The sequence below is a fragment of the Alosa alosa genome, chromosome 23 (assembly GCF_017589495.1).
Source record: "Alosa alosa isolate M-15738 ecotype Scorff River chromosome 23, AALO_Geno_1.1, whole genome shotgun sequence".
Lineage (NCBI taxonomy): Eukaryota > Metazoa > Chordata > Actinopteri > Clupeiformes > Clupeidae > Alosa > Alosa alosa.
This window is the reverse complement of record NC_063211.1, coordinates 18920384-18933280: the sequence shown is the minus strand read 5'-3', so window position 1 is coordinate 18933280 and position 12897 is coordinate 18920384. Positions and strand designations below refer to the sequence as shown.

The window sequence follows — 12897 nt, the reverse complement described above, 5'->3', positions numbered from 1 at the left end:
GGGAACAATATGAGAACCATTTTGTGCTGACAGTTTCCCATTTTTCCTTTTCATGTTTCATTTGACTTGCGTCAAGGTGTCTCCTGCTGGCTCAGGGTGTGTGTGCATCTTTAGTGTCAAGTTGGGTACAAATAACAAGAGAGTTTTCTCTTTCTCTTCCTTTCTTTGTCACCCTCTTACCCTTATCCCTGCCTCTCTCCCTATATATCTCTCTCCCCCTCCATATACCTCTCTCTCCTCTCCCTATCTCTCCACCCCCTCTCTCCCCCTCTATCCCTCCATCTTTCCCTCAATCTCTCTCCCCCCTCTATCTCTCCCTCTCTCTCCCTCCCTCACTTTCTCTCCCCTCTCTCCCTCCATCTCCCCTCTCCATCCCTCCCTCTCTTGCTGCCTTCCAGGAGGGTGATGGGCATGCGCACCTGTGACTCCCGCTGTCTGTTCAGCGGCTCCAAGGGAGAGGTGTGCTGTGTGGAGCCCCTACACGCGGGCCCTGAGCTCAAAGACCACCCCATCACCCAGTACTCCCTGCTGGCCATGGCCTCCCTCACCAAGGTACCGCCTGGCCCTCCTCCACCTCAAAAACCACTGGCAAACCTGACTTCCCTCACAGTTCATAGGTTTACAGTATTGATGTGTTTTCAGAGTAAATGAGACATAGAAATGGATAAGTTAATGATGTTTTGATGAATGTTGATGAATTTCAACATCTAAACATTTTGAGAACAAACAAACAATTTTCAGAGACAATTAACTGTTAAATTAAATGCGTAGAGATCCTTAAAACAAACAGCTATGTCGACACCCCTGACTCATACCTTATCACACTACTGAGTCTCGCACTGTGTGTTTGAGTAGGTGTGTAGTAGGCTGCTCTGAGTACACCCATCATGAGTAACTCAGTTTCTCCTGCCACCACACACACACACTTAATGGGTCTTATTTGTGACAGATACCAGTGTGTGGGATAAATTCTCTGGCTGGTAGTGATAAAGCAATAAAAGCCAATAAACAGCAGCTATCCACAATAACACAGTAAAACTTACAGCCCTCTGCTGTAATTTATTGATATGCTGTTGTTTGGATTGCAATTTCCTTACACTGCCATGGAACAAAATTTCCAACAGTAAAAGTAAGTATCTAGGAGTCCCATGCTCCCTCTCTGTTCCAACGCCCAACTGTAAGCCAGGCTTATGTGGTTTAGGATTCATTTTGTCCAGCCTCTGTGCCCTTGGCCAGATCAATTTGAAAGTTCACTCTGAAATAGCTGTTATGTGACCTGAATACAAAATATTGCAGTACATTGTAGCAATCTCTAAACTGAGATGAACAATATTTATTTATCTCACTATCTTTCTTTCTTCTTCCCTTCTTTCTACCTCGCTTTAGATATTGGTGATTGGACTAAAACCATCCCTGAAGGTGTGGATGACTTTTCCATATGGCAAGGTACTAAAGCACTCTGTTATCTGTCAGATTTAGAAAATATATTTTGGTGATTATTTTAGACAGTATACCTCTGACTTACAGAAGCGCAGAGATTTAAGCTGTCACTGCCACTCATCATTTCACAACATTCCGATTATGGTTCTGTTAGTAAAGCTGTCAACCTTTTGAAGATTGTTTGCCAGCCAAACACTTCTGAAGTACTTACAGCCAGCCGTGCACTAGTAAAGAACACTGAAGCCGTCGCACACCGAGTCAACAGTAGGACGTCTGATAGCGTCTGGTCGGTACATTGTAGCTCCAATCAGTTTGGTGCATTAACCACTGCTAACTCTGACAGACCTCCATCGACTTGTTTATGCCGATTTGACATGTTGAATCGGCATTGGAGCCGTAAGAAAAAGGTTTGCTCTGACTGGATGTTTAGCTTGCTAAGAAGCACAGTGGATCATCAGTTCAGATCAGAACATCATCAGATATTCCCATAAAGAGATACAATCCTGGTTATTAGCTTTTTGCCTCTTTTCCACCTCTTGCTTTCTCCCACAACCAAAAGACCCAGGACTGACAATACCAGTGACATTTAGTATAGTATAAGTATATATACTTTTTTGATCCTGTGAGGGAAATTTGGTCTCTGCATTTAACCCAATCGGTGAATTAGTGAAACACAAACAGCACACAGTGAGGTGAAGCACTAATCCCGGCGCAGTGAGCTGCCTGCTACAATGGCGGCGCTCGGGGAGCAGTGAGGGGTTAGGTGCCTTGCTCAAGGGCACTTCAGACGCGACCCACTGGTCGGGGCTCGAACCGGCAACCCTCCGGTTACAAGTCCAGAGTGCTAATCAGTGGGCCACGGCTTATCTATCTATCTATCATAAACTTAAATTTGCAACTTATTATCAAACATATTTTTGATTGGAAGTAGATTGCTTCCTGTCTTTGGAGAATATGAGTAGTGTAAAAACTGCTAAGCTAGCACTGCAATGTTTGCCTGCACCTTTACATCCGCATATTGAGCTAGCTGCAGCATGTAGCCTACAGTGTACATGCTAGTTGACGATGGGCACCGCAAAGGCAACAGAATTGTAAATTGTAGCAAGTGCTAGTGCAGTCTCTACACAAGAACATTTCAGGGTCCTTTGGAGTCTTGACCATCTAAATTCACATGATCATATATATATATATATATATATATATATATATATATATATACTAATCACTAATCATATATATATATACACTAACGTATTATATGTTAATCTAAAGGAATCTGTCACTTGTTTCCTTGCATATTGTCACACCTGAATATATAGATCATATGAATAAATTGTTAGTGGACTGGGATGTTATTCTATATTACCTTACTGTACCTTACCTTACCTTACCTTACATTACCTTGCCTTATCTTCTTGCCTACTCTCTTATATGTCCATATGGTGGTTGTCCATATGGCTGGTCTCTAGACTTTATTCTTGCACTATTGCACTGTTGGACTTACTCATTTGCACCATCACCATGACACTCACTCACACAGAGCACCTTACCTTACTATGCACAGAGAATCACAGGCTCAGTCCCTGCAGTCATTGCAAGCGCCTCATGATTAATCACCCACTATGTAGATACTGTTTTTAGACTTGATTTAGATTTAGTGTTATTTATTATAATTTGTATTTTAGTATATTCTTTATCTTACTGTCCTTATTGCTTAGTTGTGTTTTTTATATTATATACTTTTAATGACTTTTTCTGCTGTTAGTGAATGTTGTGTGTGATGTCTGTATGCTACTGAGACCTTGAATTTCCCCATGGGGATCAATAAAGTATCTATCTATCTATCTATCTATCTATATATCTCTATCTATCTATCTATCTATCTATCTATCTATCTATCTATCTATCTAATACTTTAGTGTGTGCTAGAGCTGCACAGCAAACTGCTTTCAAGTCTGTCATTCAGTTGACACAAAGCTGAGTGTCCTTGAGGATCAACCTCTACACTTTATTACAATTACAGTCTCTCTCTTGTTTCATCCAGTGTGCCCTCTCCCTTTATCTTGTCCTTCTCTAGCTTACTTCCCTATTCACACCATCCCTTTCCCTTTCTAGTCAAAGTACTAAGATGACTACTTGCATAAGCATTTAGCTGCAGTAGTACAGTAAGGTTGAACACACGGCTTGTGATATGGCTCTATTCCCAAGAGAAAGAGAATAAAAAACACTGCAGCATTTGGTTGGATGTCATGTTTATTTTTTTATTTTTATTTTTTTAAAAATGAAGCAAAAGTACAGCATTGTGCTTCTGATCGGTTTGTGTTTACATTCACATGAATAGAGCCAGGGCATGAAGGCATGAATGAATAATGCTACCAAGGAGTTACTCACTGTGCTAACCTCTAATGTGGAATTTTTTGGCTGTGTAGCTAATAGGGTATTTGCTGCTGAGTGTGAACTGTTGGTTGATTGAAAGCTGCCTGGTGGTTCTCTTGCAGACGGATCCTGCTAGCGTGCCCCAGCTAGCCTGGCAGTTTGTCTCTGTGCAGAAAGCTGTCAATCCCGCCCTGGCTTTCTGCAGAGGTGACACAATCCATTTTCTGCTTGTAAGTTCTTGAAGTTCTTGAAAAATTGTACATTTATTCAGTGACATTTTGTGTCTCATACTGTCTTGTGTTCTTATTATATAGTTAATAAAAATTACATAGTATGGTATATAAAAAATAGAATGAGTTGGTGTAACTGTAGGATGCTTTGGTTCCGTGAAACTTTGCTTCAGGTGAAAAAAGATGAGTCTGGAACTATCCATGTCATCAAACAGCGGCAGCTCCATCTAAACTGTGATGTCATCAGCCTGAGTGTAAGTTTCAGCCATGTAGATGTCTTTAGCATGCAGCTAAATCATGTAACTCTTTGGTACACACTCTGGAACTTATACCATACTTGCGACTGTATTTTGCAAATATTTAGACTTAGTTCCTTAGACATTAACATTTAAGAACAGGCCTGATTGTCTGAATCATCTCACATCCACAATAAACAATTGTTTGTCTACAGTATGTCTCTGCCAATTTCCTCAGGATGTTTTTCTCTCTTGAATGTCAGCTGAGCTGTATTACCTTTAGGGTAATACTCACCATCTCTGAGTCAGTGGTATTTTACTTGCACAAATTTGAAGGAACTCAGCTTGCTGTTATTCCCAAGAAGAATTTAGAACTGGATTTGCTCTGTGGTTTGCTTTTTTAAAGATCAGAGTCCTCTTTCTTTTGTTTTTGAAGATTCTGTTTGCATTTTTGATCTGTCCCTACACCTTTTCACACAGTTGGGAGCTTAGCTAAGCTCAAACAGTTATACAGTCATTATAGAAAGCAGTTTAGGGTGTGGAGGAAGAAGAAGTGAAATATAATCTCTTATTCCATCACTACTTACTTTTACTATCTACTTCACTCTCTCCCTCCATCTTGCTTCTGCTCATTCTCTCTCTGTCTCTCTCTCTCTCTCTCTCTCTCTCTCTCTCTCTCTCTCTCCCTCTCTCTCTCTCTCTCTCTCTCACTCCCTCCCTCTTCTCATTTCCGTTTCTCAGTGGATCAACTCTCGGACGCTGGTGGTGGTGGACAGTGTGGAGAAGCTGCATGTGGTGGACCGGCCCAGTCAGGAGGAGCTGGAGACGGTGGACCTGGCTGAGGTGCAGTTGGTGTACAACAGCAGCCACTTCAAGTCCCTGGCCACTGGGGGCAACGTGAGCCAGGCTCTGGTGAGTGCAGTGAGATCCACTCAGTCGTGGCCATCATGTAAGGATTATTAGGGCCCGAGCACCGTAGGTGCAGGCAAGGCAGTGTGCAAAGCCCTATTGTCTCTGTAAGGATTATTAAATAGCCGGCTTCAGGCCAGGCTAGGGTAATTTGAGGGGCCACCTGGTGACATTAGCCCAGGCTACAAGCCTCATGACCCTGACACGTTTGTGTTCAGGCCATTAGCCTGTCCGCATTACACCTCGACAAGCCCTTTCTTGTGAAAATGTCACCAATACCACCCATTTTCAAACAGGGTAAGCAGAAAGTCGCGTATCTCTTTCCTATACTGTAACCTATGCTATCGAAGTCAGTCACCTATTTCTGTCCTTTTACGTGTACAGTATGTCACTTAATAGCCTATTCATTTCTATACTGTACAAACCAAGACAGCGGATTCTTAAAAACGCAAGCACACACAACATACAGTACGTGTATCTAAATGAGCTATGTACCATAACTTACATTTTACTGTGACTCGAAGAGCTGTAAACAGTGTTGTAAGGCTGTGTGTACAAATCCGCTTGGAGCTCTGGTGGAATTTTGATTTCACAAAGATGTGCCGCGTGAGTGGCCACCCACCAGCACAGCACCAAACTCCGAGCGCACGCCGCACAGTAAAGAATAGGATTTTGAAGGCAGTAGATGCTCCTGCTAGGAACCAAACCAGACTTTGTTCAAATCTACACATCTATTTCACACAAACATACGGGTATTTCTGGGCGTTTAAGGGCGTTTTTTGGGAGGTAACCAGGTACGCCATACTTTTGGAGGTGCAAACAAACGCTGCATTGCCATTGAGATCACAATAGTAAGGAGCTGGCTCAAGGGTTATAGGGCAATTCCATGGAAAATTATGTTTTTGTAACATCCATAATGCCAATAAAATGTGATGGTATGGTATGATGTGAATTATTACATGAAATTTGAGCATTTGCTATTTTTGGCTGAAGAATGTACATGAGAAAAAATGCACAAAAAATGTATGTTATCATTAACATCATACAAATGCCAAGGCATTTCACTGGCGTTATGGATGTGACAAAAAGTCAATTTTCCGTGGAATTGCCTTATAAAAGTTTTTTCTCGTGTTCAGTTGTAAAATGAAGGCACAGTTTTTACAGTCATAGATATATGTGTTCACTTCTGGCTCCTTGGCTATCAATTTGGTAACGATAACGGGCTTTTTAACGTCTTTAGAACACTAAACATATCGGAGGTGTCAAATGTTGAGTTACTCCAGTCTAGATTTTTTGACGTCAATCACTCCTATGATGTATTTCTATTGTCTATCCAAAGTAAAATGCCTGTTTTAAAGTTAACTGATGGTTAAATAACCAAAATCTGATTATTTGCACCTCCAAATGGGTGGTGACATACGTCTGTGATGCGAGTTTGTGTGAAAGAATGGCTACTGGAAAATGTAAGGTTCATTTATCAAATGTTATTTTGAAGTATTAAAAAACATCTTTATTTTAGAATTTCTGAACGAAAGGGGCTGAAACTGAAATTGGAGCTTTTATGATAGTTCTTTAAGTAGCCTACTATTCCACACTATCGATAGAATAATTTAGTGGGACGCTTGTGTATGTTAATTAACTCATAAGTTCACTTTTAATTTTAGCCTACTGTGCTACATGGCGACCTCTGGACAGAGTTAGCCTACTGACAGGCAAACATCTTTAATACGAAAGTAACCGCTATCTCTAAACTCGGTGTACTAGCAAATACTGCTGTGCTTTCATAGCCATTCCATTCTATCATGTTTCTCGACTTCACACACAACAACGGGTTGACCCCGCCTTCACCTTGACCCCACCCCTAGCCCGGCTCTAGCACCAAGTGGCCCAACGTTTAGGGTGGGCCAGAAATCAGGGGCCAGTAGCACCAATATAGCCCCCAAGTGGCACCAGTTAGCACCCGCACTCGCTTTGGCTCGACGTTCTGAAGCCGGCTATTATGGCCTGAGCACTGTAGGTGCAGGCCAGGTGGTGTGCAAAGCCCTATTGTCAGTGATGAAGTATGAAAGATCAGCATAGCAAGTGAATATAGGACATTGGATCAGAGCCTCAGTAGAACTGCACACAAGAGATACACTACTTGGACAAACGTCTTAGGACACCTGAGGTGTGTTCAAATTCCTTGAACAGAGGCGAACATGCAGGCATGCATGCATGTTTTTATGAACAGATGCATTTGAACGATTTTGTGTAAACATTCCTCTTCGTCCAACTCCCAACATGTTCACAGATAACTACCTCTTCAAACTGTGGACTGTGGATACTAGGGGAGTGTTCACACACTTTTGCGGAAAACTCAAGGAAAACAGAAAATTGTTTGCAAATGTTTGTGAACGTTTGCCTATGTTTGCGATTTTGAATGCACCTTAGGTTATTACACCTTCAGGAACTTTTACGACATCCAATTCTAAATCTACAGGCATATGATAGCTACAGTAAAACACGCTTCCTTGGAAGGTTTTCCACAGGAGAGTGTGTCTGGGATTGTTTGCCCATTCATCCAGAAGAGCATATGTGAGATCTGGCTGGCTTGCAATTGCCGTTAGTTCATCACAAACAGTGTTTGATAGGGTGGAGGTAAGGGCTCTGTGCCAGCCAGTCAATGTCGTCTATACCAAACTCACCCAAACATGTCTTTATGGACCTTGCTTTTTTGCACCCTACCCCTCTATAATTCACTGAGCTCTTCAGAATGAACCATTCTTTCACAAATGTTTGTAAATGCAGACTGCATGACTAGGTGCTTGATTTTATACATCTGTGTATCAACAATTGACAATGCAATAGCAAAACAGTAACAAGGTCACCCTGACCCTGGTGAGACCTGTGTCCAACCTTCCTTTCCCAGACACTTGTAATAGACCGCCCTAAAAGGCTTGAAATTGACTCTGGTGAGACCTGTGTCCAACCTTCCTTACCCAGAACCTCTGCAGTCAGACTGTGTAATTGTAATGGTCTGTGTGGCCTTTGGTTGTTGTAAGCTTTGAGCAATTGCCTCACTAAGACATTCCATTGTGAATCCATTCAGAGCTGTAGCACTGCAGTCCAGTCAGTTGTTCCAGGCCAGTTTCATCCACCCCTCTTCCCCCTGCCTGGCGGTGTGGTTCACCCTCTGTGAGGTTTCTAATCTCCTCTTCCGCCCTGCAGGCCCTTGTTGGGGAGAAGGCTTGCTACCAGTCTGTGTGCAGCTACGGAGGCCAAGTCGTCTACCTGGGAACCAAGGTAATTCCATTCCTCTGTGGCGGTGATGTGAAAAACACTCCAGCAGGGCGTTCATAAGCTCATCACACATACACACACACATACTGTACACACACACACACACACACTCACACATACACACAGAGCTTGTTTATCTTCAGCGGAAATGTGTTCTGGCAGATGATCTTGTACACCTACATGACAAAGCTGGCGTGCTCCAATGTTATTATCCTAATCAAGCATCAAAGCACGCCAACAAAATGCATCAAGATTCTTGGAAGTGGGGAAGCGCACCTCCTGCTATTTCAACTCCAGCCAAAAGCTGAAATAGGGAAAGGAGGAAGAAGTGAAGGGAGAGGAAAGGGAACGAGTGAGAGATGGAGGAGAGAGATGCAGGGAAGAGTTTCAGACAGACCCTGCAACTACCTGATATGAATGAGGCCGTGTGTGTGTGTGTGTGTGTGTGTGTGTGTGTGTGTGTGTGTGTGTGTGTGTGTGTGTATATATATATACCGGTGTGTTTGTTTGTGTGTGTGTGTGTGTGTTTGTGTGCGTGTTTGTGTTGTGTTGTGTGTGTGTGTGTGTGTGTGTGTGTGTGTGAGAGGGAGAGGGCAAGAGAGGAAATGCTAGAGTAATCGAAAGAGGCCGCCACACTGGGCCTGCACCCCGTCATCCATTAGGAGGTGTTTACAGAAGGGCAGCAGGGTGATTATGAGCTGGCACCACACACACCCCAAGTCCTCGGTCAACTCTACTCACACACACACACACACACACACACACACACACACACACACACACACACACACACACACACACACACACACATTTCACCTTCACAGGGGTTGTTAATGGGGATAGGGAGAGGCACAGCGATGTGCTGTGAAGTTTCTCTGGAAACCTGGGTCAGGTCCAGCCCCTGCCAGAATGGCAATAATGACCTTAGTGATAGAGTGGACCCACAGGCATGCGTTAGCCCAAGTTTTATGTGAAGTTTTAGGCCTACATGTTTAATTGCAATTTGTAAATGTATACCCTTTGCTTGTTTGTTTGTTTGTTTGTTTGTTTATGCTTGTTTTCCTCCTCTCCAGTCCGTCCACATCATGACCTTAAGGAACTGGAGGGAGGTATGTTATCGGAGCCAGTGCAGTGTTGCTGTGCTCAAATACATAAGAACACTTCATATTGCACACCAACATACAGACAATAATAGAAGTTTTTCCTCTTTAACCCCTGACCTAGAAAAGTCTTTTGCCATTTCTATCGTTCAACTTCCAAAGTGCTGTACTATTGTTTTAGTATGTATTGTTACCTCTACATAGTAGTATTTATTCTTATCTATGATGACCTCTACATAGTAGTATTTATTCTTACCTAAGGTCTCTGCTGCATTATAGCTTGAATGTTATTGGGTAAAAGTGTCTGCTAAATTAATAAATGTCAGTGTAAAGTGTAATGTCGTGACCTCTAAACACCTTTGCCTGTTGATAATTGCCTCCGGTCCATGCCACTGCTGGTACGCCTATCTGTGCCCGGTGCCTGCTGCTCCAGAGGGTGGACCACCTGCTGAAGCAGGACAAGTTTGTGGAGGCTTTAGGTCTGGCCTGGTCCTTCCATGAGGGCACTGCCAAAGCTGTGCTGGGTGAGTAACAGCCCATTGATCTTGTCAGTGCTGTTTTGATAGAGGTTGTGACAGTGGCAGTGGGTGCAATGTGTAGTATCTTTATAATCAAACAATTTGTTTGTTGTATACAATTGTGTTAATTTGGTCTATACTTTTTTTCAAAGCTTATTGAAGCAGTAACATCCAAAGCAATTGCAGTCTAGTTGTGGTTGTGATCTCAGTGACGAGGATGATGAGAAGTTGTAATGGGAAGTTGTGATGAAAAGGTTGCTGGCAAAAAGGGACTGTAAATGCTTCTGTTAATGATTGTTTCTGATGAGGGGAATTAAAATGGAACTATTCAAAGCTTCACCTCACTGGAGGCGCCAGCAGAGATTAGGCACGCTGAGCTAGCCACGCAGAAAGAGAAATCATCATCCTCTTTAAAAAATTTCCTCCTAAAAGAATTTAACCGTGACCACCGTAATAATAATGCAAAAACGCCGCTTCATATAAAAGGCTCCCAGGCCTAATTAATGAAACGGAAATGTTTGAGCGTGACTGAGAGTTTTGCTTAGCATGACTGAAGAGTCTGACTCGTGCTCTGTGTCAGACATGACTCACATTCATCATCCCCCTGCTCTCTCTCTCTCTCTCTCTCTCTCTCTCTCTCTCTCTCTCTCTTCTTTCTCTCATTGCTCACCAAACTCTCAGGTTTATTTGGGGAACCCGCCAAGAGGAAAGGCGTAGTGGCTGACAAGGTGAGAGACTGGTATTTGGGCATTATCCATATTGTTTTCTGTCATTCAATTTCTTTTAGTCCCAGTTTATTGTGCCCATAGCATTCACTACATAATTAAGAATATTTTGCATTGGTCTTACTGATATTGCGATTGCAAATTGATTTACAAGATTAGTCAAACTTCAGTCAAGATTCACTATACAATATAGATTAACTATACATTTAAAACATGGGATGAAGCATCAAAATATGAACTGCTCTATCTACTAGTCCAAGGATGAAAATGAGAATATGCAAATAACTTCCAAATATAGCTTTAAGAGCCACTTATGATGAGCTAGCTTGAGAACATTACCTCTGATTGATGAGCATGACTGTCTGTCACACAAGGACAGCATGAATTTAAAAAAACATTTATGTGAGATATTGGGTCAGAGTCGCTAGCTGCACAATTATCTGCAGCCTTTGTGAATGGCTAATTGCATTAGCTCAAATTGTGATTTCAATCCCATTTCAATTAATGTTTCAGCCCTTATCAACATGTATGAATGTAATTGTTTGGGCATGGGTCATGGGCATAATAATAATCATGTCAAACTTAAGATATGCAGGCCCTAAATATGGTCACACCATATCATAACTAGAAACCTATTAAAATCAGAAACCTCATGTCTAGGGTCTGTTGTTTTATTGGGATTGTGGAATTGTTCTTGTAAACCGCACTGTTAAAGTGGTGTGGTGTATATGTGTGCTCCTAGTGAGCTCACTGCTCCATGTATGTGTGTGTGTGTGTGTATGTGTGTACACTACCCCTGGATGGGTAAAATGCTGAGGGCACATTTCCTACAGGAGTATCCTACAGGACAATAGAATATAACTTAAATTAAAACTTAAAAAACTTAAACTTAACTTAAAGTCCTGTACAGCTCACTACTTTATATTAACTTATCTGGGCTGCTCTTGGGCTGCTCTCTAACATCTAGATGGTGGAGATCCTTTTCCAGTATGCAGAGCGCTCTCTGAAGAAATGTCCAGAGCAGGGCAAGATCCAGGTGATGGAACAACACTTCCAGGTATGTCTCCTCCTCCAGAAAGCCCTGCTGTTTTTGTCAGGTGTAGCCCACCTTCAAAAAATAATACTTCCTGGAACTCTGAGTATCCACAAGTAGAAATGTAAACAGTTGGAACTCTGAGTAAAGCACAAGTAGAAATGTCGAGACGGGTCAAGACAGCACACACTTCTATGCAGTATGGAAGTTAGTGTACATTCATACATACTTAGTTTGCATAACTTGTGTTCTCTAGTATGGGGTAATTTATACAGTCATCTGTCACTAAACAAAAGTGTTTCTTGTGTGCAATCAGAAAGGGGTGCTGAGGCGTGAGATTTCACAGCTGTTTCCATCCCGAAATCAACTCAACTCAAAAACATTCAAATTTGTTTTTCTGTTCATTCTCCTGACATTGTTTTTTTTGTTTGTTTTCATAGTTCTCATTCAATCAGTGTCTGTTTAGCTATTTATTCATTTATTTAGTACTTCCCACATCAGTGTTCAGGCATTTCATATCCAAACTCCAGGGGAAACACTAAAGCTGAAATTTGCTATACTTCCACAATTTATGCAATGTCTACCCCACAATATAATAAGCTAGGTTTAATAACTCAAGCAGTCAGTACTTTCTCTGTCTTTAGGGCTGTATGTTACCATAAACCCCCTGCCCCTTTTCAGCCTTTGTTGATATTATATCTGAATAGTCTACCCACTGAAAGCCCTAACATCTGAATGTTAAGTGCACATTCTGCTACTACTCTAGGTCTCATTCAAGTCAAGTGTGTCTGATAGAGTTGAACAGAGAGTCTGGCTCAATGCATTCAGTCAAGCATGCAGTCCAGCCACTAAAAGCCATTGTGATTCTCTTCTGAAACTGCTTGAAAGTCAAAATAACATAGCTTGGATGCATTGTTTTTGGTTGTTTGTTTTATTAAAAGCCAGCTTGACTGAGCCGCTCAAAAGCCTGTAATGCTCTGGAAACCCTCAGCAATCCTTCATTTCCTCTCTTAGGTGACCTTCGTTGGGTGTGTGTGTGTGTGTGTGTGTG

At 42.1% G+C, this 12897-nt stretch overlaps 1 protein-coding gene across 1 annotated transcript in view; it reads left to right on the top strand.

The window, feature by feature from the left end:
• Positions 1-12897, top strand: part of vps8 (VPS8 subunit of CORVET complex) — an 85718-nt gene that overhangs the window by 4737 nt on the left and 68084 nt on the right. The window contains 10 exon segments of the mRNA XM_048234596.1: positions 399-552; positions 1387-1446; positions 3939-4046; positions 4220-4300; positions 5024-5194; positions 8399-8473; positions 9544-9579; positions 10004-10094; positions 10770-10816; positions 11781-11870. Coding sequence (XP_048090553.1) covers positions 399-552; positions 1387-1446; positions 3939-4046; positions 4220-4300; positions 5024-5194; positions 8399-8473; positions 9544-9579; positions 10004-10094; positions 10770-10816; positions 11781-11870 — 913 coding nt within the window.